General features: G+C 45.2%; 1 protein-coding gene across 2 annotated transcripts in view; it reads right to left on the bottom strand.

Moving 5' to 3' along the window:
• Positions 1–24,573, bottom strand: part of ice2 (interactor of little elongator complex ELL subunit 2) — a 166,322-nt gene that overhangs the window by 68,326 nt on the left and 73,423 nt on the right. For both annotated transcript variants that reach the window (XM_043680584.2, XM_043680585.2), the window contains 4 exons: positions 19,354–19,488; positions 12,800–12,916; positions 9,980–10,139; positions 3,460–3,644 (listed from right to left, as the gene is read on the bottom strand). In XM_043680584.2, coding sequence (XP_043536519.2) covers positions 3,460–3,644; positions 9,980–10,139; positions 12,800–12,916; positions 19,354–19,488 — 597 coding nt within the window. The remainder of the gene's footprint in view (positions 1–3,459; positions 3,645–9,979; positions 10,140–12,799; positions 12,917–19,353; positions 19,489–24,573) is intronic.

The following is a 24,573-nucleotide window of genomic DNA, read 5'->3' as shown; positions in this document are numbered from 1 at the left end:
TTGTTGCAAGTTCTTGTCACACGTGGGCCTGAACAGATAAGGATTTCCCTCTTTAAAGGGCACGAGTGAACTTCTCCCAGGCTGGAGAGGGGGAGGATAGGATGGACTTGGGTTTTGATGGATCAAAGTGAACAGCCCAATCTTTGGACTTGCTATTGCGACAGGGTAGGGCTTAAACACCGATGGTATTGACCTATTTTTCTAAATGAAAATTAGGTAACAATCAAAAATAAATTGTGAATAAAACGATTATAACTGAAATTCATCCTTAGTATTTTTTTAGATAATTGCTCTAAAGCAGCCAGAAAACTGGTTATGCTCTGATGGTTAGATTTGTATTCATGGAATATGGCAACCAGTATTTACTTCTCATTCCTGATGGCCTGGAAAAAGATAGTGGTGAGCTGCCTTCTTGAGTACACAATGGAGTGATCTGTTTGGCTATTCCAAAAGGATATTGCTGTAGGTTCGGAGGCACAGACAGGTAAAGATAGCAGACTTCCGTCTTCAAGGACAGCAATGAAATACAAAGTTTGCATAACAATCCAGTCGTAGAATTCCTACGAGATGGAAGCAGGCCATTCGGCCCACTGAATCTGCACTGACCCTCTGAAGAGTATCCCACCCAGACTCAGCCCTATCCCTGTAATCCTGCACCTCCCATGGCTAACCCACTTAGCCTGCACATTCCTGGACACTGTGGGCAATTTAGTACGGGCAATCCACTCTAACCTGCACATCTCTGGACTGAGAGAGGAAACCAGAGCACCCAGAGGAAACCCACACAGACACGGGGAAAACGTGCAAACTCCACAGACAGTCGTCCAAGGATGAAATCAAACCCAGGTCCCTACCGCTGTGGGGCAGTAGTCATAACCACCACGTACCCTTATTCCAAAAGATTGACATAGTTGGCCCCATATTGTGAGATTCCCACATCTCAGATGAGGGAATCCCGGATATTGTGGGCTGAGAGAAATGGTTGGGCAGTAGATCAAATAGAAGATTTGGTTTGGGAGAATGTTTGAGGTCTTCTCATTAAAAAAAAAAATCTGAAAACAGCACTTAAAATAGATGTTTAAAATCAGTTTGTGGAGACATTGCAGACGGTTAAGGGTAAATAATAGGTGACAGAAATATTCTCAACCAGCCTGAATGCTGTGACTGACTTGCACAAGAGATTTGCAAATGCCTGAAACACAACTGATAAGAACATAAGAAACAAGAGTAGACTATTTGGCCCATTGAGGCTGCTCCACCATTCAATACAGTCAGGACTGATCTCGGATTTCAACCAGATTTTCCCACCTGCTCCCCATTTCCCTTGATCCCTGACAGACAACATTCCATTGAAGCAGTTTAGAGTCAGGCAACATTCCATTGTCCTACTGGGAGGTTCGGGACATTGACTGGCATTCGCTTCTCCATGGACGTCCATGGTGCAGAAAACAATATTGCAGAGGAGGTTGCTGAGAAACCAAAATCTGATCCACCACAGTCAGACAGATGTACAGCATGGAAAGAGACCCTTCGGTCCAACTTGTCCATGCTGACCAGATATCCTAAATTAATCTAGTCCCATTTGCCAGCATTTGGGCCATATCCCTCCAAATCCTCTCTTTTCATGTACCCATCCAGATGCCTTTTAAATGCTGTAATTGTACCAGCCTCCACCACTTCCTCTGGCAGCTCATTCCAAACACGCACTACGGTTCGTGTGACAATGTCGTCCTCTCAGTTCCCTTTTAAATCTTTCCCCTCTCACCTTCACCCTATGCCCTATAGTTTTGGACTCCCCTACCTTGGCTATTTGCCCTATCCACACCTCTCATGATTTTATAAAGCTCTATAAGGTCACCCCTCAGTCTCCGAAGCTCCAGGGAAAAAAATGCCCCAGACTGTACAGCCTCTCCCTATAGCTCAAACCCTCCAAACCCGGTAACATCCTTGTCAAGCTTTCTCGCAACTTTTCAAGTTTAATTACATCTTTCCTATAGCAGGGAGACCAGAATTGCATGCAATATTCCAAGCAGTGGTCTAACAATGTCCTGTACAGCTGCATCATGACATCCCAACTCCTATAATAAAAGCACTGGCCAATAAAGACAAGCACACCAAATGCCTGCTTCACCACCCCCACCCCCGTCCATCTGCAACTCCACTTTCAAAGGAACTATGAACCTCCATCTCTACGTCTTTTTGTTCAGCAACACTCCCCTCTCCAGCCCCACCCGCTCTCATTTATCTCTCCACCTCCTCCGAGGCTCCCAGCCATTTTCCTGATGAAGGACTTTTGCCCGAAACGTCGATTTTCCTGCTCCTCGGATGCTGCCTGATTTGCTGTGCTTTTCCAGCACCGCTCTGATCATCACTCTCCAGGGCCCTACCATTATTCTTAAAGGAATTCAACGACGGAGCATTCACAATTCTCTGAGATGGCAAATTCCAAAGATTCGCAACCTTTTGAAATAACAACTATTAATACACTTCACTTGCACTTCTAATCACAAATAATGGTGGTACTATCAGCAAACAATTACAAGAAATTATTACACATGTTCTGTAGTTATTAGTGTCTGAATTGCACCTTTTGGAACAATGGATGCTCACTAATAAATTTTTAATGGAACTGAATCAATACTTAAAGGGAGCCAGGGCTGACAGGTAGAGCAAGGGAGTAGAACAGTTAAGATTAGAGTGGTGCTGGAAAAGCACAGCAGGTCAGGCAGCATCTGAGAAGCAGGAAAATCGACTTTTTGGGCTAAAGCCCATCATCAGGAATGAGGCTGGGAGCCTCGGGGGGGGGGTGGAGAGATAAATGGGAAGGGGTGGGGCTGGGGGGAAGGTAGCTGAGAGTGCAATATGTGCATAGAGGTGGGGGTGAAAGTAATAGGTCAGAGGTAGGTGCAGCAGATAGGTTGGAAGGAAGATTGACAGGTGGGACAGGTCATGAAGACATTGCTAAGCTGGCAGGTTGGAACTGGGGTAAGGTAGTGGGGAGGGGAAATGAGGAAACTGGTGAAGTCCGCATTGATGCTCTGGGGTTGAAGGGTGCCGAGGCGTCCTTCCTCCAGGCGTCGGGTGGTGATGGAGGAGGCCCAGGACCTGCATGTCCTCGGCAGAGTGGGAGGGGGAGTTGAAATGTTTGGCCACGGGGCGGTGGGGTTGATTGGTGCGGGTGCTGCAGAGATGTTCTCTGAAGCACTCTGTGAGGAGGAGTCCAGTCTCCCCAATGTAGAGGGAGTAGAAGAGTCAACATGGGTGCTATGGGTGGAATGGTCCCTTCCTGAGCTGAGGAACCAATTGCATGATTGTCGTAATTTGCTGAAGTACAATGGCATAGGGTATCCACCATGTGTTTGGAGGTAGAGAGTTTATAACATAGACAGACCACATCCAACTGTTTCTATTTCCACGTGACAAGAGTTTGAAATGGAGGGTTCGATTACAAAATCTTACTTTTTCCTCAAAGATGTCATGTCTTTCAGGTTTGTCCAATGTCATGCTTGACACAGCTACATAATATCTTTTAGTCATCAACAGATCCAGAGGAGCTTCATAAAACAGTTGGTTCTTCTCTCTCACCGTGAGGGTTTTCTTTACAAGTGGTGAGTCAATGAAGACAGCTTTCACCAACGCACCTCCTTTGAAAAGAAAAACGAGTGTTTGCATCTGTCTGCTTACAGTCATTAAACACCAAAAAAAAGACAATACACAGGGCTGGAGGCCAGAGCAAAGCAAGACAGTCTGGGGGCCCAGAATGGAGTGGCTGAGGGCTGGGGCAGAACAGGGACAGTTTTTGGACTGGGGACCAGTGTGGGCGGTCAGGGGCTTGTGATCCCGGTCAGACCACATGTGGAAGCCCCTTACGTTGATCTATGGCAGACCCTTTACTGTATATACTCGAGTAATAGCCACTCAATCTCATGTAAAGACTGACCCCCTATTTTTGGCCAAATAAGTCGGAATTTTCCATATATCTCGTGTAAAGGTTGACCCTCGTTCTTCGCAGGTGACAGATCAATGTTTATGAGTGGGTGTGCCGGCTGTCATGCCTCACTCCACCTTTGCAGTCTACCGCTTGTTCTGCTCCGCTCCCGGTCTTCCAGTCCGCTGGCCTCCAGTGTGCCACCTCAGGTTTTCAGAATTACCATAATTCGTTTTCTTGTCTTTACTCGTTTATGGAGATCTGTTGGGCTTCTGCGAATGATGCGGTATGCATTTTGACAGGCATGAATTTCAGCCCCTCAAAAATAGTACCCATGTCATAGCCGACACAATAAATTTAAGATTAGATTAGATTCCCTAGAGTATGGAAACAGGCGCATCAGCCCAACAAGTCCACACTAACTCACTGAGGACTAACCCACCCAGACCCATTCTATATTTACCCCTGACTAATGCACGTAACACTACGGGCAATTTAGCATGGCCAATTCACTTGACCTGCACATCTTTGGACTGTGGGAAGAAACCCACGCAGACACGGGGAGAATGTGCAAACTCCACACAGACAGTCGCCTGAGGCTGGAATCAAACCCGGGTCCCTGGCGCTGTGAGGCAGCAGTGCAAAGCACTGAGCTGCCTAAACTTAACCCTAAACAGTAGTCAAAAAATTTTGACTGTTACACAAGTATATACGGTAACTTCATTTGTTATTTTTCTAACTTTTACTATGAATAACTGTAAAGAAATGTAACCTTGTTTATTTCTCTATTTTGTATCTAAAATTTGTACCCAGGGACTTTGAACTTAAAATGGCAGCATGTGGGGTGCCATTGTAAACTTGTCACTGTACTCCTGTACTTGAATTCAGAGGAACCTCGATTATCCGGTATTCAATTAACTGGATATCGGATTATCCTACAAGATTGCAAGGTCCCGATGCTCGGCTAAACTATGTTATCCAGCATTCGATTATCCGGAATTTGTTTAACCAAACGGAATACTCCCCGCCTGTCTCCTCTGGATAATCGAGGCTCCTCTGTACACATGACAACATACCCAATTCCGTTTCTAATAATTTGCCTCATGCATCAAGGGTTCAAACTCAGATCTGAAGTAAATATCTCCAGCCAACATCAAATCCGTCACTACCAAAAAACCAACAGCAGAAAACGTGACAGAATAGCACATCGAAACACGGCCTGTTCTGAAATGGAATAGGCTTTAAAAAAAGCTAAGAATGCAAAAAGAGGGTGTAAGGGACAGCCGATACGGCTGGCTAAGCTGTTATTACACTTTATGCCTATTATTTCAAGAACTTAAAGTCTCAGCAATGCAAAGGGAACACGTCCAGCACCACCCATTGGCCAAAACACGATATTCTCAACCTGTGAACATTTCCCACTGTACATCTTGCTGTGTTCAGGCCCATTGTTGACACAGCATTTCTGCACGAGAGATTATCAAATTAATAAAATAGTGCTAATGAACCTTAAAGGTAGGAAATATGACAAAAAAAAGCAAAATATTATTTAAATGGAGAATAACTGCAGAATGCTGTAGTAGAGTGATCTGGGAGTCCTTATTCATGAAAACCAAAGTGAACACATGGTAATAATAAGCAGTAAGGAAAGCCAGTGGAATGTTGATCTTCATTGCAACAGGAATGGAGTGTGAAAGCAGAGTCATACTGCATGGAAACAGACCCTTTGGTCCAACTTGTCCTTGCTGACCAAGTTTCCCAAACTAAACTCGTACTATTTGTCTGCATTTGGACAAGACCCCTCTAAACCTTTCGTGTATCTATCCATATGTCTTTTTAATGTTGTAACTGCAATGCATCTACCAACTCCTCTGGCAGTTCATTCCATACTCGAACCACAGTGTGTTTGAAAAGGTTGCCCCTCAGGTACCTTCTAAATCTTTATCCTCTCACCAGAGTTGTGAACTCTTCCTTGGAAAAGACGTCTGCTATTCACCTTATCTATGGCCCTCATGATTTTATGAACTCATCTCAACCTCCTACACCGCAGGGCTAAAGCTCCCGGCTTATCCAGCTTCTCCTTATAACTCGAACTCTAGAGGCCTGGTGACATCCTGGTCATTCTTTTCTGTACCTTCTCCAATTTAATAACATCCTTCCTATAGCAGGCGACCAGAACCGTACTCCAAAAGTCGCCTCACCAACGTCCTATACAATGGCAACATGACGTTCCAATTCCTAAACTCAATGGTCTTTACCACCCTGTGATGCAACTTCCAATGAACTATTGTTTATAACTACACCAAAACAACCAATTTTTCTTTTTAATTTAAACTTGCAATACATGCAAATTCTTCAAATTTCCTTATTTGATCATGGAATATGGGTGTTGCTGGCTGTGCCAGTATTTGATGCCAATCCCCATTTGCCCTTGAGAAATTGATGGTGAGGTGTGTTCTTGAAAGAAGGTAGTCCAATTTTTGGTTGTGGTGGGTACATACACACACAGGGTGTTGTCCAGAAGGGAATGACAGGATGTTTACCCAATGAGAGTGAAAGAAAGAAAATACAGATCTGATTCAGGATGTTGCATGGCTTGTAGGAGAACTTGCACGTGCTGGTATTTCCATGCATCTGCAGTTCTTGTCAGAGTCATACAGCACAGAAACATACCCTCCTGTCCAACCAGTCGATGCCGAACTTAATCCCAAACTAAACCAGCCTGTCCTGCCTGTTCCTGGCCCATACCCCTCCAAACCTTTCCGATTCACATAATTATCCAAATGTCTTTTAAACATTGTAATTGTGCCCATATCCACCACTTCCAAAGGAAGTTCATTCCACATGCAAACCGTGTTAAACATTTTCCCCTTGTGTCTTTTTTAAATCTCTCTCTCCTCTCACCTTAAAAATGTGTCCCCTTGTCTTGAAATTCCCCACCCTAGGGAAAAGACAATACCATTAACTCTATCTATACTCCTCATTATTTTATAAACTTCTCTACCAGGTCGCCTCTCAACCTCCTACGCTCAAACCTTCCATACTTGGCGACATCCTGATAAATCTCTTCTGAACCCTCTCCAGCTTAATATTATCCTTCCGATAACTGGGTGACCAGACCTGGACACAGTATTCCAGAAGAGGCCTCACCAATATCTTGTACAACCTCAACATGACTTCCCAACGCCTAAACTCAAATGACTGAGCAATGAAGATAAGTGCGCCAAACACCTTTTTATACGAGGTAAAAACAATGACTGCAGATGCTGGAAACCAGATTCTGGATCAGTGGTGCTGGAAGAGCACAGCAATTCAGGCAGCATCCGAGGAGCTTCGAAATCGACGTTTCGGGCAAAAGTCCTTCATCAGGAATAAAGGCAGAGAGCCTGAAGAGTGGAGAGATAAGCTAGGGGAGGGTGGAGGTGGGTATAGAGTAGCATAGAGTACAATAGGTCAGTGGGGGAGGAGATGAAGGTGATAGGTCAGGGAGGAGAGGGTGGAGTGGATAGGTGGAAAAGGAGCTGGGCAGGTCGGACAAGTCCGGACAAGTCAAGGGGACAGTGTTGCTGGAGGTTAGAAACTAGGATGAGGTGGGGGAAGGGGAAATGAGGAAACTGTTGAAGTCCACATTGATGCCCTGGGGTTGAAGTGTTCCGAGGCGGAAGATGAGGCGTTCTTCTTCCATGCATCTGGTGGTGAGGGAGCGGCGGTGAAGGAGGCCCAGCACCTCCATATCCTCGGCAGAGTGGGAGGGGGAGTTGAAATGTTGGGCCACGGGGCGGTGTGGTTGATTGGTGCGGGTGTCTCGGAGATGTTCCCTAAAGCGCTCTGCTAGGAGGCGCCCAGTCTCCCCAATGTAGAGGAGACCGCATCGGGAGCAACGGATACAATAAATGATATTAGTGGATGTGCAGGTAAAACTTTGATGGATGTGGAAGGCTCCTTTAGGGCCTTGGATGGAGGTGAGGGAGGAGGTGTGTGGCACAGGTTTTACAGTTCCTGCGGTGGCAGGGGAAAGGGCCAGGATGGGAGGGTGGGTCGTAGGGGGGCATGGACCTGACCAGGTAGTCCTGTCTATATGTGATGCAAACTTCAAAGAATTATGTACCTGCACTCCAATGTCCCTCTATTCTACAACACTTGCGATAGTGGAGATTATGAATTTGAAAAGTACTGTTGGTGGAGTCTTGGCAAGTTGGTGCAATGCATTTCGTCCTGCGTACACTGTGAATTGGGTGGAAACGTTGACAGTGGTGGATGTGGTGCCAATCAAGCGGGTTGCTTTGTCCTGAACGGTGACATGCTTCTTGCCTGGAGCTGCATTCCATCCAGGGCAAGCGAAGAGTACTTCTTCACACTCCTGACCGAGTCTTGTATGTTGTGAAAAGGCTTTAGGAAGTCAGGAATGGGAGGTCGCAAGGTGACTGAGGGGAGCTGGAAAACATAGAGGGAGGGAGAGTGAAAAGTGTGGCAGGAGAGAAAGGACAGGGAGGCTGCTCAGCTGGTTGGGAAGGTGAGATGGAAGCTACCAAGTGGACAGAACAGTTTTAAACCAGTCAAAGGAATACTGCACTCAGTAGGAGACAAGAAACCAAAATCCCACAGGGAATGAATTCTTGGCAAATGACTTTGAAATCTCAAGGTTTAAGGTTATATACATTCAGGAGCTGCTAGAATTGGTTATTATTGTAATAAAAGTATCATTTGTTAAAGTTAAATCTGAGATTGAAATCTGACATGCAGTAAAAGAGGGCAGTAATAGCCTGGTTAAAATCCTCTAGCTTCGTGCATATGTAGTTTACATTAGATTAGATTAGATTACATTAGATTAGATCAGATGAGATTACATTACAGTGTGGAAACAGGCCCGTCGGCCCAACAAGTCCACACCGACCCGCCGAAGCGAAACCCATACCCCTACATTTACCCCTTACCTAACACTACGGGCAATTTAGCATGGCCAATTCACCTGACCCTGCACATCTTTGGACTGTGGGAGGAAACCGGAGCACCCGGAGGAAACCCACGCAGACACGGGGAGAACGTGCAAACTCCACACAGTCAGTCGCCTGAGGCGGGAATTGAACCCGGGTCTCAGGCGCTGTGAGGCAGCAGTGCTAACCACTGTGCCACCATGCCGCCCATGTAGTGCAGAAGTATTTTCATCAATTTGTTTAGGAGAGCTATTATGCATCTCTTGAATGTGTAGAAACTTGAACCCGGGTCTCCTGGTTCAGGGGGAGGGACACTACCGCTGCACCACAAAAAGGTGTTAGCTTCAACCTCCCAGCCTGCAGATCATGTAGTTGCAGGTGCAGCTTTTTGTATGGATGTGTGTCAGTTATTTTGTAAAAACCTTTTGTTGCTAATGTATGTGTGTTGTCCTGTGATCATTTTTAAAACAAAATTCAGTCCCTCGGAAGTTAATAGTCTCCTTGGTGTATTGTGGCTTTCAGTTTAATGGTTCATTGATGGTTGTTGAGGATGTTGCTGAATTCTTCTAATTCTGCTTCAGTCCGAGTCTATGTATTTTGTATGTAAGCACAAATACTGAAGGTATGGTTACTATTTGACCACATTGACTAGTAAAGCGGTTAGTTGAGGATATAAAAGGAGCCCCTGAAAACCAAAAGGTAGAATTATAAAATCCCTCTAGTGTGGAAGCAGGTCATTCAGCCCATCGAGTCCACACCGACCCTCTGAAGTACATCCCACTCAGACCCACACCCCAACCCGATCCCTATAACCCTGCATTTCCCATGCGAGTCCCTGGATACGATAGGCAATTTAACATGGTCATTCTGCCCAACCTATACATCTTTGGATGGTGGAAGGAAACAGGAGAATCCAGAGGAAAATCACACAGACACAGGGAGAATGAGGAAAATCACACAGACACAGGGAGAATGTGCAAACTCCACGCAGACAGTTCACCTCACCAGTAACTAATGATCCTGTATGTTAACCAACCTGATCTGTTAAACAAGGACGAAGAACAAAGTAACAATTCCATAATTGGAGTGCAATTAGGAAACATGATAAGAGGCATACCTTTGCCAGAGACAGTTTTCACATGCACTGGAATTTCCCAGGGTTCTGTATAGTTTGGTGCACAATTATTCAACAGAGTGAACAACGCCTGACTGGTGAGAGACACCTTCGCTCCATATTTCACGCTCAACTTCTCTGCATTCTCATCATTGCTAATTTCCTGCAACACGTCATAACAAACAAATATTTCACACGTTGGAATAACTTGAATTTATATAGCACCTTTACGGGTTAATAAAGGCATTTCACAACAGCAATACTGAACAATATTTGGTACTGCCACATAAAGAAACGTTAAGACAGGAAACAGGAAGAACTTGGACAGAGAGGTGGAGTCTAAGGAGTATCTTGAAAGAGGAAGGACATGGAGAGGCAGTTATGGAGGGAACTCCAGAACTCACAGCCCCAGTTACTGAAGGGCAGCCACTAATGGAAGGTGGTGGAAATCACGGATCCACCAGATGAGCAGAAATTGAGAGATTGTGGAGGAACAGGAATAATTGTCACAAATTTTAAATCATCAATAATAACGTATTAGGGTAGGGGAATGGGTCTGGGTGGGATACTCTTTGGAGGGTCGGTGTGGACTTGCCGGGCCAAATGGCCTGTTTCCACACTGGAGGGATTCTACGATTCTAATAAGACAAACTTGATGCAATTTTCATATCACATTAAAAATAAACATTGAGCTCTTATTATATTTTAGCTAATAAATGTTCGTAACAAGTAACAACGTGATTTTCTACCCAATCAAATCAGGGCTGAGAATCTGTCCAAACCCCATCCATAAACCCTTGTCACCATGTATCATACTTTCGTGCACACATTTCCCATTCTAATTCTGTACTTGGCAGAGAATTTCACTCTAACCCCTGCAACACTCAGTACTTGGAGACTCCAGCCTAAACTACCCGACAATAAAGGTCCTGTGCTTCAATCAACCCCAATCTCCGACTTAGCCCCAAGAAATTCAACATTCAAGCATGCAGAATGGATTACTTTAAAATGAATGATTCTTATTTCATGGGCTGGGGGCATCACTGGCAAGAACAATAATTGTTGCCCATCCCTAACTGCCCTTGAACGGATTGGCTTGCTGGGTCATTTCAGGGGGCAGTTCAGAGACTACCACATTGCTGTGGGTTTGGAGTCACAGAGAGTCATGGAGAGACGTACAACACGGAAACAGACCCTTTGGTCCAACTCATCCATGCTGACCAGATATCAATAGACAATAGGTGCAGGAGTAGGCCAATCTGCCCATCGAGCCTGCACCACCATTCAATATGATCATTCCTAATCAGTATCCTGTTCCTGCCTTATCTCCATAACCCTTGATTCCACTATCTTTGAGAGCTCTATCCAACTCTTTCTTAAATGAATCCAGAGACTGGGCCTCCACTGCCCTCTGGGGCAGAGCATTCCACACAGCCACCACTCTCTGGGTGAAGAAGTTTCTCCTCATCTCTGTCCTAAATGGTCTACCCCGTATTTTTAAGCTGTGTCCTCTAGTTCGGCACTCACCCATCAGCGGAAACATGTTTCCTGCCTCCAGAGTGTCCAATTCTTTAATAATCTTATATGTCTCAATCAGATCCCCTCTCAGTCTTCTAAACCCAAGGGTATACAAGCCCAGTCGCTCCAGTCTTTCAGCGTAAGGTAGTCCCGCCATTCCAGGAATTGACCTCGTGAACCTACGCTGCACTCCCTCAATAGCCAGAATATCTTTCCTCAAATTTGGAGACCGGAACTGCACATTGTACTCCAGGTGTGGTCTCACCAGGACCCTGTACAGCTGCAGAAGAACCTCTTTGCTTCTATACTCAATCCCTCTTGTCGTGAAGGCCAGCATGCTATTAGCCTTCTTCGCTACCTGCTGTACCTGCATGCTTACCTTCATTGACTGGTGTACAAGAACACCCAGATCTCTCTGTACTGCCCCTTTACCTAAATTGATTCCATTTCGGTAGTAATCTGCCTTCCTGTTCTTGCCACCAAAGTGGATAACCATACATTTATCCACATTAAACTGCATCTGCCATGCATCTGACCACTCACCTAACCTATCCTAACCTGTTCAGGTCACCCTGTAATCTCCTAACATCCTCATCACATTTCACCCTGCCACCCAGCTTAGTATCATCAGCAAATTTGCTAATGTTATTGCTAATACCATCTTCTATATCATTAACATACATTATAAAAAGCTGCGGTCTCAGTACTGATCCTACATACATCTAGTCCCATTTGCTAGCATTTGGCCCATATCCCTCTAAACCCTTCCTATTCCTATACCTACCCAGGTGCCTTTAAAATGTCGTAATTAAACCAGCCTCCACTTACTCTGATCTATCACTTACTCTGATATAAGTGTCAACCAGATGGAATAAAGATGACGGGTATCTTTCCCTAAAGAAAATGTGTAAATGGCATGGGTTTCTATGACAAATCAAAGATAGTTTCATGATCAAAATAACTGAAAACTAGCCAAATATTAAGAGACTTTATTGAGTGAACTGAAATTTCACACGCTGCCGTGATGGGATTAAAACCCACGTCCCAGTACACAAGCCCAGGCGAGTACAAAACAGCTCCAATGGCGTTACTACTGTGCCACTGTGTCCCATTCAAGTTCACCTTGAGTCAACAAACCCAGTTTCAACAGAAGGTGAAATCTCTTCTCAAGTCTCTGTACAATACCCTCGAGATTAATAAGTCTCTAAAGGACATGGAAAAAATACTTAGCCGATTCTGAGAATTTGCTCGCAAGCTGCTAATTATTAATATTAAAAGCACATTCACCACGTCGAAGGAACTTACGGCTTGACAAGCAGCTACCCGCTTTGAGGGAGGACTAAACGCAGTGATCGTTTTATAATCTGTTGACAACTGGTTTAAGGTAACGTGAGTTGGTACTCGCAGAAATGAAGCCTTTCCCTGGAGAGAGAACACGAGACAGATGCACGGTCAGCAATCACCTTTAATTAATAAAGGCTAACAAAAACATTTAATGAAAAAAAACCCACAAGACCATCATACTAATTTCCACGAAAAGTACACAAACAGAAGCAGAGTAGACCATCTGGCCCCTTGAACCTGTCCTGCCATTCAATAAGATAATTAGATGCCCTAGTGTGGAAACAGGCCCTTCAGCCCAACAAGTCCACACCAACCGTCCGAAGAGTAACCCACCCAGACCCATTTCCTTTTGATTAATGCACCTAATACTACGGGCAATTTAGCATGGCCAATTCATCTGACCTGCACATCTTTGGATTGTGGGAGGAAACCGGAGCACCCGGAGGAAACCCACGCAGACACGAGGAGAATGTGCAAACTCCACACAGTCATTTGCCCAAGGCGGGAATCGAACTTGGGTCCCTGGCGCTGTGAGACAGCAGTCCTAACCGCTAAGCCACTGTGCCGTCCCATAATGGGTCATCTAATTGTGCTTTGAATTTTACGTTCCCTCACTAACCCTCAATCCCCTAACAAATAGGTGTTCCGCAAGGATCTGTTTTGGGACCATTGCTGTTTGTCATTTTTATAAATGACCTGGAGGAGGGGCTAGAAGGTTGGGTGAGCAAGTTTGCGGATGATACGAAAGTCGGAGGAGTTGTAGACAGTGAGGAAGGATGTGGCAGGTTACAGCGGGATATAGATAAGCTGCAGAACTGGGCAGAAAGGTGGCAAATGGAGTCCAATGTAGCTAAGTGTGAGGTGATTCACTTTGGTAAGAGTAACAAAAATATACTGGGCTAATGGTCGGATACTTGGTAGTGTGGATGAGCAGAGGGATCTTTGAAAGTTGCCACCCAGGTAAATAGTGCGGTGAAGAAGGCATATGGCATACTGGCTTTTATTGGTAGAGGAATTGAGTTCCGGAGTACTGAGGTCATGTTGCAGTTGTATAAGACTCTGGTGCGGCCACACTTGGAGTATTGTGTGCAGTTTTGGTCGCCATACTATAGGATGGATGTGGAGGCACTGGAACGGGTGCAGAGGTGGTTTACCAGGATGTTGCCTGGTATGGTAGGAAGATCGTATGAGGAAAGGCTGAGGCACCTGGGGTTGTTTTCATTGGAGAAAAGAAGGTTTAGGGGTGACTTGATAGAGGTGTACAAGATGATTAGGGGTTTAGATAGGGTTGACTGTGAGAACCTTTTTCCACGTATGGAGTCAGCTATTACGAGGGGGCATAGCTTTAAATTAAGGGGTGGTAGGTATAGGACAGATGTTAGGGGTAGGTTCTTTACTCAGCGAGTCGTGAGTTCATGGAATGCCCTGCCAGTAGCAGTGGTGGACTCTCCCTCTTTATGGGCATTTAAACGGGCATTGGATAGGCATATGGAGGATAGTGGGCTAGTGTAGGTTAGGTGGGCTTGGATCGGCGCAACATTGAGGGCCAAAGGGCCTGTACTGCGCTGTATTGTTCTATGTTCTAAAAAAATGAAAATCCGTCCACCTCTGTCTTAAAACTACTCAATGGCTCTAAGTTCCAAAGTCCCACAATCTTCGGAGAGCAACGAACTCTCCGTAATTCAGTCCTGAAGGGGCAACCCTGAAGTTTACAAACAGCGCCCCCTACATCTTGACTGACCCACAAGAAGAACCATCGCTTCCATTCTCACCTGGTCAAGCCTATTCAGGATTTCAGACACATTGAACAATATGTAAAACAATTCTTTCCGAAAGTACACTGCCACAAAGTTTTCACTTGTCGCATTGCTGCTGCTAGGCCGGCACACCACATGTAGAAATTGGGAGCATTATCCTGCAAATAAGTCCATTGGTGACAGAACTGCCATATTCTGAAACACTGTAGTCTTTGTTCAACATCCTGATCATAAAATCACAGAATAATACAGCATAAGATCACAAGATTTAGGAACAGAATTAGGCTGCTTGGCCAATTCAGTCTGCTCTGCCTTTCAATCACGGCTGACGTTACGTTGCTCAACCCCATTCTCCTGTAACCTCTGATTCCCCTACCAATCAAGAAGCTGTCTTAAATACATTCAATGACTTAGCCCACAACCCTCTGTGGCAATGAGTTCCTCAGATTTACCACCCTTAGGCTGAAGAAATCCTTCCTCATCTCAGTTCTAAAGTGGTCCCTCCTACCAGTGGAAACATGTTCTCCTCAACCACTCAGTCCAGGCCTCTCAGTATTCGGTAAGTTTCAATGAGCTCCCCCCTCATCCTTCTAAACTCCATCAAATACAGACCCAGAGTCCTTAACCGTTCCTCATAATGACAAGGCTCTCGTCCCCAGGATCATTCTCGAGGACCGCCTCTGGATCCTCTCCAAGACCAGCACATCTTTCCTTCGATATGGTGTCCAGAACAGCTCACTATATTCCAAAGATAGTTTGACCAGCCTCAGCAGTACATTTCTGCTCTTGCATTCATACCCAAAATGGACACTAACCTTACATTTTCCTTCAGAACTGCCTACTTAACCTACATGTTAACCTTAAGAGAATCCTGAACTCGGACTCCCAAGTCCCTTTGTGTTCCAGAGTTGTCTTTCCTCATTTAGAAAATAGTCTAAACCTCTCTTCTGCCCAAAGCACATAGCCTCACACTTTCCCACACTGTATTCCATCTGCCACTTCTTTGCCCTCTCTCGTAGCCTGTCCTAGTCCTTCTGCAGTCTCCTTACCTCCTCCACACTACCTTTGTCATCTGCAAATTTAGCAACAATGCCCTCCGTTCAAGACCTTTAATGTATTGCGTGAATAATTGTGATCCCGACACTGACCCCTGCCAAACTCCACTACTCATTGATTGCCATCCTGAAAAACACCCCTTTATCCCCTCTCTCTGCTTTCTGACAGTTAGCCAATCCTCTATCCATGCCAGTACGTTGCCCCAGACACCATGGACTCATCTTATTGAGCAGCCTCCTGTGCGGCACCTTTTCAAGCCTCTTCCGAACATGCAAATAGATCACATCTACTGGTTCTTCTTTGTTGAACTTGCTTATTACCTCCTCAAAGAATTTTAGCAGATGCATCAGGCATGATCTCCCTTTGACGAAGCTGTGCTGACTCAGCCTTATTTTACCATACTCTTCCAAGTACTTCTCAATCTCATCGTTCATAATGGTGGACTCTCAAATCATACCAATGATTGAAGTCAGGCTGACCAGCCTATAATTTCCCTTCTTCTGCACCCCTCCCTTCTTAACCAGACTTGTTACATTAGCCATTTTCCTATCCTCTGGGACCCTCTCTGACACCAGTGATTGCTGAAAGATTGCGGAGGTGTTGGTGACAATCTCCTCAGCTATCTCCTTCAGAGCTCTGGGTGTAGTCTATATGGCGATTTATCCACCTGCAGGCCTTGAAGCTTCCCCAGCACCACACTTACCTCTGCTCCCGGACTCCGTTGGAATTCTGGTATGCTGCTGCTGCCTTCCAGTGTGAAATCTGATGTAAAGTACCTATTCAATTCCTCTGTCATCTCTTTGTTTCCCATTCCTTCTTCACCAGCCTCATTTTCCAGTGGTCCAATGTTCACCTGTGTCTCTCTTATCTTTTAGATAGCTTAAAAATAAAAGCTCTTCCAGTCTTCATTTACATTACTAACTAGTTTACTGTCATATTTCATTTTCTGTCCCCTTACAACTTTTCTTAGTTATCCTCTGCTGGTTTTCAAAAGGCTCCCAATGCTCTAGTTTCCCACTCACCTTCACCACATTGTGTGCTTTTTCTTTTGTTTTTATGCTGTCCCTGACTTCCCTGGTCAGCCGTGGTTACCCGTAGTTTGTTCCTTCTTCCTTGGGATGAATTCCCGCTGGGCCTCCTGAATTACCCCCAGAACCCTCTGCCATTGCTGCTCCACCATCTTCTCTGCTACGCTCCCTTTCCAACTCTGGCCAGCTCCTCACCTCCTGTCTTTGTAGTTACCCTTACTCAATTGAAATTGTTACATCTGATTCCAGCTTCTCCCTCCCAAACTGCAGGGTGAATTCTATCATATTATGGTCACTGCCCCCACCCCCGAGTGGTTCCTACACTTTCACGTCCTAACCAGGTCTGTCTCATTACACATCACCAAACCCAGAATTGCGTCTTCCCTAGTAGGCTTGGTGGAACTATTAATTACCCCGTTCCCACTTCTTTTTCAATGGTCTGCACAAAAAGTTTGTATCTAATTCTTGAAAGTTACTACCAAATCTGTTTCCACCATGTTCAATTCTGGTTCCCCCTGTTATAGGAAAGGTGTTAAATCTGAAAGAGTTCAGAAAAGATTTACAAGGATGTTGCCAGGGTTGGAGGGTTTGACCTACAGGGAGAGACTGAACAGGCTGGGGCCGTATTCCCTGGAGCGTCGGAGGCTGAGGGGTGACCTTATAAAATCATGAAGGGACGGATAGGGTGAATAGCCAAGGTCTTTATCCTAGGATGGGGAGGCCAAATATAGAGGGCATAGATTTAAGGTGAGAGGGGAAAGATTTAAAAGGGACCCGAGGGATAACATTTTCATGCAGAGGGTGGGTGTGTGTATGGAATGAGCTGCCAGAGGAAGTGGAGGAGGCTGGTACAATTACAACATTCAAAAGGCATCTGGATGGGTATATGAATGGAAAGGTTTAGGGGGGAGATGCGCCAAATGCTGGCAAATTGGATTAGATCAGTTTAGGATATCTGATTGGAATGGACAGGTTGGACCGAAGGGTCTGTTTCCATGCTGTATGACTCCATCACTAAAATCATGTTTCCTCATGATCGCCATCACCATCTCTTTTTCGATGCATTGGCTTTTCATCAATACAACATTCTTTAACATATCCATTAAACTCAAGCCAATTCATAAACCATAAGAACAGTCCTCTACAATCCAGCTGACCTTACACAATCAGACTGCTGCTCTCTCAACATCCCACCCATACGTCGATGGATTTAAAAACAAGAGCATGGTCATCAGGTTTCTCATCTCTGGCTCTTTTTGGAAACTTCATTTTATTCTTTCTCGGGCTGTGGGTGTGTCTGGCTAGGATTGTACATATTGCCTAGAGGACTGTTAAGTGTCAACCACTTGCTGTGGCTCTGGAGTCACATGTCGGCCCGACCAGGTGAGGATGGCAGTTTCCTTCCCTGAAGAACATTAGTGAACTAGATAGGCTTTTCCAACAATCGACAATAGTTTCTTATGGTCACCATTAGACTCCCAGTTTCAGATTTTTTCATTGAATTCAAATTCTACCATTCACCATGACAGGATTTGAACCCAGGTCCCTGGAAACGTACCAGGATCTTGGATTAATCGTCTCGTGATAATGCCACTGGCTACTGCCTCCCCATGATTAAAGTTCATGGCTCCACCATCTGCTGTCTCAACTCTTCTTACAGGGTGGTTACCCATTTAAATTCCCCTTGCCAGTCCTTCACTCCAACTGCACTGTTCAATCCCTTCATAATTTTAAGGTGGCTGGAGGAAGGTTTGGGGAGATGTCAGAGGTAGGTTCTTCACACAGAGTGGTGGGTGTGAGGAATGCACTGCCAGCGGTGGGAGTAGAGTCAGATACATTAGGGACATTTAAGCGACTCTTGGATAGGCACGTGGATGATAGTAAAATGAAGGGTATGTCGGTTAGCTTGATCTTAGAGTAGGATAAAAGGTTGGCACAATTTTGAGGACTGAAGGGCCTGTACTTTTGATCTGAGATAAATACCGCCCATTGAATTGCCTGCGCAAACTATTTAAAGACCTTCTCTCAAGGGGAAAGTGGAGACTGCATGGGAGAATATCTGAGCAGAACACTGAAAACCATGTCTACAGGCAGGCAAATAGAATGCACTGACGATCAACAAATTGTATGGGGTTGATGGTCTCTAATCAACCTTTTCAGAGGTGTTATTACACACCTCTGGAGTAGGTGAGACTTGAACCAGGACCTCACGCTCAAACAATACCACTGCACCAAGATCCCCGACGAGATTGACTGCAATTCTATTTAAATGAACGCGCTTGCTCCTCAATGCCACACACGCGTGCCCAACAAGCTTTAACCCAATCTCCAGATTCTTTAGGCATGTAGGGATGGTTCGTAACCACTTCGATCCTGAGGACAAGACAGAAGTCACGACCCTGGCATTCAGCGACAGGAATTATTTTGAGGTGAGGCTTCATTAGAAAACGGGATCAGATCAACTCAGGGTTGGTTGAGGATCGGGCGCACATGTCGCGGGATGGTTGTCTTGCTTTCTCTCGCTCTGTGCTGCAATCCCTCCGAAAGGTAGAACATTATTGAACAGTTTATTTCTGACTCCTCCATCAAGCCCTCAGCGCTGGGACGGACAAGGGAAGCTGCAATAAACATGAACAAGCATCAAGCACGAGGAGACATTCAGGTCATGGCTTACCAGGCACAGGAGCTTCTTTTCCAGTTGGAGAGCCAGGTCTGGGATGAATTTACCTCCCATAATGCTGATCGTTTCGGAGACAGTGTAAAGTTCAGGATAACTTTTCACAAGTTCATTCTTTGCCATGATAACCTCCTGCAAATAAAGTACAAGGGTCAATTTTAGGTATGTGCTCTGCAAATCCCAACAGACCACGGAACACCATGAAGCTGGTTTGGCTTTCACATGTACCCACACACCTGCATAAAACTTCAGGGCAGCACAGTGGCTCAGTGGTTAGCACTGCTACCTCACAGTGCCAGGGACCCAGGTTCAATCCTAGCTTCAGGGGACTGGGTGTGTGGAGTTTGCACGTTCTCTATGTGGGTTTCCTCCAGTTTCGCCCCACAGTCCAAAGAGGTGCAGGCGAGGTGGAGTGGCCATGGGAATTGCAGGGTTACAGGGATCGTGGGGGTGGGTCTGCGCAAGACGCTCTTTGGAGAGTCAACATAGACTAGATGGAGCAAATGGCCTGTTTTCACACTGTAGGGATTCGATTATACTGTTCTGCATTCAAGCATAATCTCCTGACAACCGCAGATTCTGAAGTACCTGCAACAAGTCCTGTGACCTGCGTTTTCAATGTTAAGGTGCCACTACTCTGCCCCTCCCACAATATTAGGACGACTTACCTCTGTAAATGGGGGATGCTGATAACAAGGACATTACTGTTAAATCTTTATAACACAAGTTAGAGCTCAACTGGGGAATGGTGTCCAATGTTGGATTCCAAACATTAGGAAGGATGTAATAACAAAGGAGGGAGTGCAGATGAAATTTAATAGAATAATATCAAAAATGAGAGAATTCAGTGATATGGAGACACAAGGGAAATTTGGGGTTGCTTCCTTGAAGACACTAAGTAATAGGGATTAAATCTCTGAGAAATTCTGATACAGCAATAACTTCTTCCTCTTCAAAAAAGCATCAGTTTTTAGCTTAGAATCAACCGACTAGGAGAAAGTGAGGATGGCAGATGCTGGAGACCAGAGTCAAGAACGTGTTGCTGGAAAAGCACAGCAGGTCAGGCAGCATCCGAGGAGCAGGAGAATCGACGCTTCGGGCAAAAGCCCTTCATCAGGAATGCCCGAAACATCGACTCCCCTGGCTCCTCAGATGCTGCCTGACCTGCTGTGCTTTTCCAGCACCACCCTCTCCAGCTTAAAATAAACAACAATACTGGAGGGTATGTTTCTAAGGCAAGAGGAGTAAAGTTGAAAGGAGATGTGAGGGACAAGATTTTGTTTTAAACACAGTGACAGGTAAGGTGGAACGTGCTGCCAGGGATGGTGGTGGAGGCAGATAGGGGGCATTTAAGGGGCTTTTAAATAATCACGTGAATACGCAAAGAATGGAGGGATTTGGACCACAGGCAGGCAGAAGGGACAAGTTGAACGTGCCGTCATGTTCAGCACAACATCGTGGGCTGAAGGGCCTGCTCCTGTACTGTACTGTTCTATGTTCGAAGTGAAACAGTGCGAGAAGCAAGTGAGGTGATAGTTGACCCACATATAAGGGTGTTTAGATCTGGAACAGGTGTCCTGAAAAGATGGAGGAGTCAGTTTCTATAGCAACTGAACACACACGCAAGGATTAATTTGTAGGGCTATGGGTAGAAGGTAAGGATGTGGAGCCAAGTGGCTTCCTTTTGTTCAATAACCTTACATGGGGCCACTGGTGTTTGTTTAATAGTACACACCAAGCTAGACATCAACACTTTAGGGTGAGTTTTAAATCCAAACACAACTAGGCTGAGATCGTTAAGCTGTCAAAAATGTTTAAATTTCAAAGCCAATCTCAATCTTCAATCCTCACCTCAGAAACAGAACAAGGACTGAGAAACTGTTGGGCCACCAAATCTATCCAAGGCTAAGTTAGATTGGTTTATGATCAACAAGGCAGCCCATGCTTAATGAAGGTGACAGACAGGAGAATTAAGTTACTGCCACAATCTAAGAGTCACAGAGTCACAAACAGACCCTTCGGTCCAACTCGTCTGCACCAGCCAGACATCCCAATCCGACCATGTCCCATTTGGCCCATATCCCTCCAAACCCTTCCTATTCATGTACCCATCCAGATGCCTTTTAAATGTTGTAATTGTACCAGCTTCCACCACTACCTCTGGCAGGTTCTTCCATACATGCCACACTCTATGAGAAAACGTTCCCCTCAAACCTATGCTCTCTAGTGTTGGACTCCCCTACCCTGGGAAATAAAACCTTGGCTATTTACCCTATCCATGGCCCCCATGATTTTATAAGCCTCGAAAAGGTCACCCCTAAGTCTCCAGGGAAATAGCCCCAGCCTATTCAGCCTTTCCCGATGCCACAATCCATAGTTGTACAGCACAGGAACAGAATCTCCTGCAGAATCATTGTCCTGGTTTTCCCTGAGAAAGCTGGTCTGAACTATGAAGAGTATTTGTAATCTGATATTTGTAATCTGAGAGATGTCTGAAGTTCCTCGGGATTGTTGGGGCAGAGCAAATGTTTGAAGAAGATATCAGAAGAATTCCCAAATCCCACTCAACAGGAATTGTGTGGGCACGGGGTGAAGGTTTACTGGAGCTTGAGATAAGCATGGTTAAATAGCCAGTGGCCACTCTATGTACACAATTACCTTTTGGTGATCTGTAGCGAGGAAACTTTACCCAGTGAGAGCTATGACCTTGATGGCATGAAATCGGAATGGTCCAGATTTAAGGTAGTTAGATAATATTAAAGTTCTATGATTTCCCCCACTTTGAACAGGAGCACCAATCCACTGTTTTGTGATGGATTACTTATTTTGAAAGAATGAGGAAAACTCAGTCCTTGGCAATCTCATATAAAGTGAACAAATTGATGAAATCTGTTGGAAATGGTTACAAGTGAACTTTCCATTCATGCTGGTTTTGATTTCTGAAAGAAATTCCAAGCCTCTGACTCTGCCATTAGTTGATTGTGAATCTTTTCTGCACCCTTTCAAGTTCCAAAACTAGAGGGCATAGGTTTAGGGTGAGAGGGGAAAGATTTAAAAGGGACCTAAGGGGCAACTTTTTCACGCAGAGGGTGGTGCATGTATGGAATAAGCTGCCAGAGGAAGTGGTGGAGGCTGGTACAATGACAACATTTAAAAGGCATCTGGTTGGGTATATGAATAGGGAGGGTTTGGAGGGATAGGGGCCAAATGCTGGCAAATGGGACTAGATTAATTTAGGATATTTGATCAGCATGGACACGTTGGTTTGAAGGGTCTGTTTCCGTGCTGTACATCTCTATGACTCTAAGTTTAAACACATTCTTCCCATAGAAGGTGACCAGAACTGTATGCAGTTTACTGAAAGTGGTTCTGTATAGCTGCAACATGACATCCCAGCTCCTATACTCAATGGACTAACCAACAAAGGCAAGCGTACCAAATGCCTTCCTCACCACTTTGTCCACTGCAACTCCACTTTCAAGGAACTATGCAGCTGCACCTCTCAGACATGAGCAGGACTCAGGACATAAACAAGAACAAGATTTTTCTAGTCTATGCCTAAGCAGGAGGGAGAGTGCAATGAAACCAAAAGGTCCATTTTATATTGAGTTAGTTCTGCTTGGGGAACTCCAGCCCAGCATCACATCCTGTATTCTGTAGGACGCCCTGGCTTCTCCTGCTGCTGTGAATGACTATGTGTAAGAGGTACCTCTGCCTGGGACAGCTCTAGCTCCAGGTTTTAGAGACTCAGCTTTAGCCTGGGGCATTGAGGTGCATTCATGAGGCTAACAGCATCATGGATTGTACATTTCAGGACACGGGCACCCTACAAGATCAGGAGGTGCAAACTGAAAGGGAAAGGGTGACCACAAGAGAAAAGGAGAGAATGCACCCTCAAGTGCATCTCCAATACCCATTCTGGTCGTCTCAAAGGCGTCTCACTTGCAATTAATTTTCGAGCCTTGGAAACTGGTGAAAGTGGCCGGATCCAGGAGGAGGACAAGGAGGAACTGCAAAGGTTAGATACTTACAAAGAAATCCAATGGGGTAATCAGAAGGTATTTGATTAGATTAGATTCCCTACAGTGTGGAAACAGGCCCTTCGGCCCAACAGGTCCAAACCGACCCTCCTGAAGAGTAACTCACCCAGACCCATTTCCCTCTGACTAATGTACCTAACACTATGGGCAATTTAGCATGGCCAATTCACCTGACCCGCACATTTTTGGACGATGGGAGGAAACCGGAGCACCCGGAGGAAACCCACACAGACACGGGGAGAACGTACAAACTCCACACAGACAGTCGCCCAAGGTGGGAATTGAACCTGGGACCCTGGCACTGTTACTCCGCAGTGCTAACCACTGTGCCACTTTTTACACAGTGACTGGAATGTAAATCTCCCAACCAGAGGAGGCAAAACCCTTTCAAAGGGAAACTCAATGAATTAAATCAAACAACTTGATAGCTACTGATTAGAATTTGTTGACATCAATGAAACAAATACCAGAATCAGAGGCTTGGAATTTCTTCCAGAGATCAAAACCAGCATGAATGGAAGGTTCACTTGTAACCGTTTCCAACAGATTTCATCAATTCATTCACTTTATATTAGATCGCCAAAGACTGATGCAGTTTTCCTCATTCTTTCAATGTAAGTAATCCATCACAAAACAGTGGATTAGTGCTTCTATTCAAAGTGGGGGAAATCATAGAACTGGGTTCCTTAAATCAGGACCATTCTGATTTTGTGCGGTCAAGGTCATAGCTCTCACTGGGTAAAGTTTCCTCACTACAGATCACCAAAAGGTAACTGTGTACAGAGAGTGGCCACTGGCTATTTAACCATGCTTATCTCCAGCTCCAGTAAACCTTCACCCAGTGCCCACACAATTCCTGTTGAGTGGGATTTGGGAATTCTTCTGATATCTTCTTCAAACCTTTGCTCTGCCCCAACAATCCCGAGGAACTTCAGACATCTCTTAGATTACCAATACTCTTCATAGTTCAGACCAGCTTTCTCAGGGAAAACCAGGACAATGATTCAGCAGGAGATTCTGTTCCTGTGCTGTACAACTCTGTATAGGCTAGGTCAGACCAGTTGAGGATGGGCAGAATTCCTTCTCCTAAAACATTAGGGAAAAGGAATCGTTTCATGGTCACCATTACACAGAGTCATATGGTACAGAAACAGACTCATCGGTCTCACTCGCCCAT

The sequence above is a fragment of the Chiloscyllium plagiosum genome, unplaced genomic scaffold (genome assembly GCF_037043375.1).
Source record: "Chiloscyllium plagiosum isolate Xiang-an unplaced genomic scaffold, Cpla_swu_hap1 HiC_scaffold_42, whole genome shotgun sequence".
Taxonomy (NCBI): Eukaryota; Metazoa; Chordata; class Chondrichthyes; order Orectolobiformes; family Hemiscylliidae; genus Chiloscyllium; species Chiloscyllium plagiosum.
The sequence above is the reverse complement of the archived record's forward strand: the minus strand, read 5'-3'. Positions and strand labels throughout refer to the sequence as shown.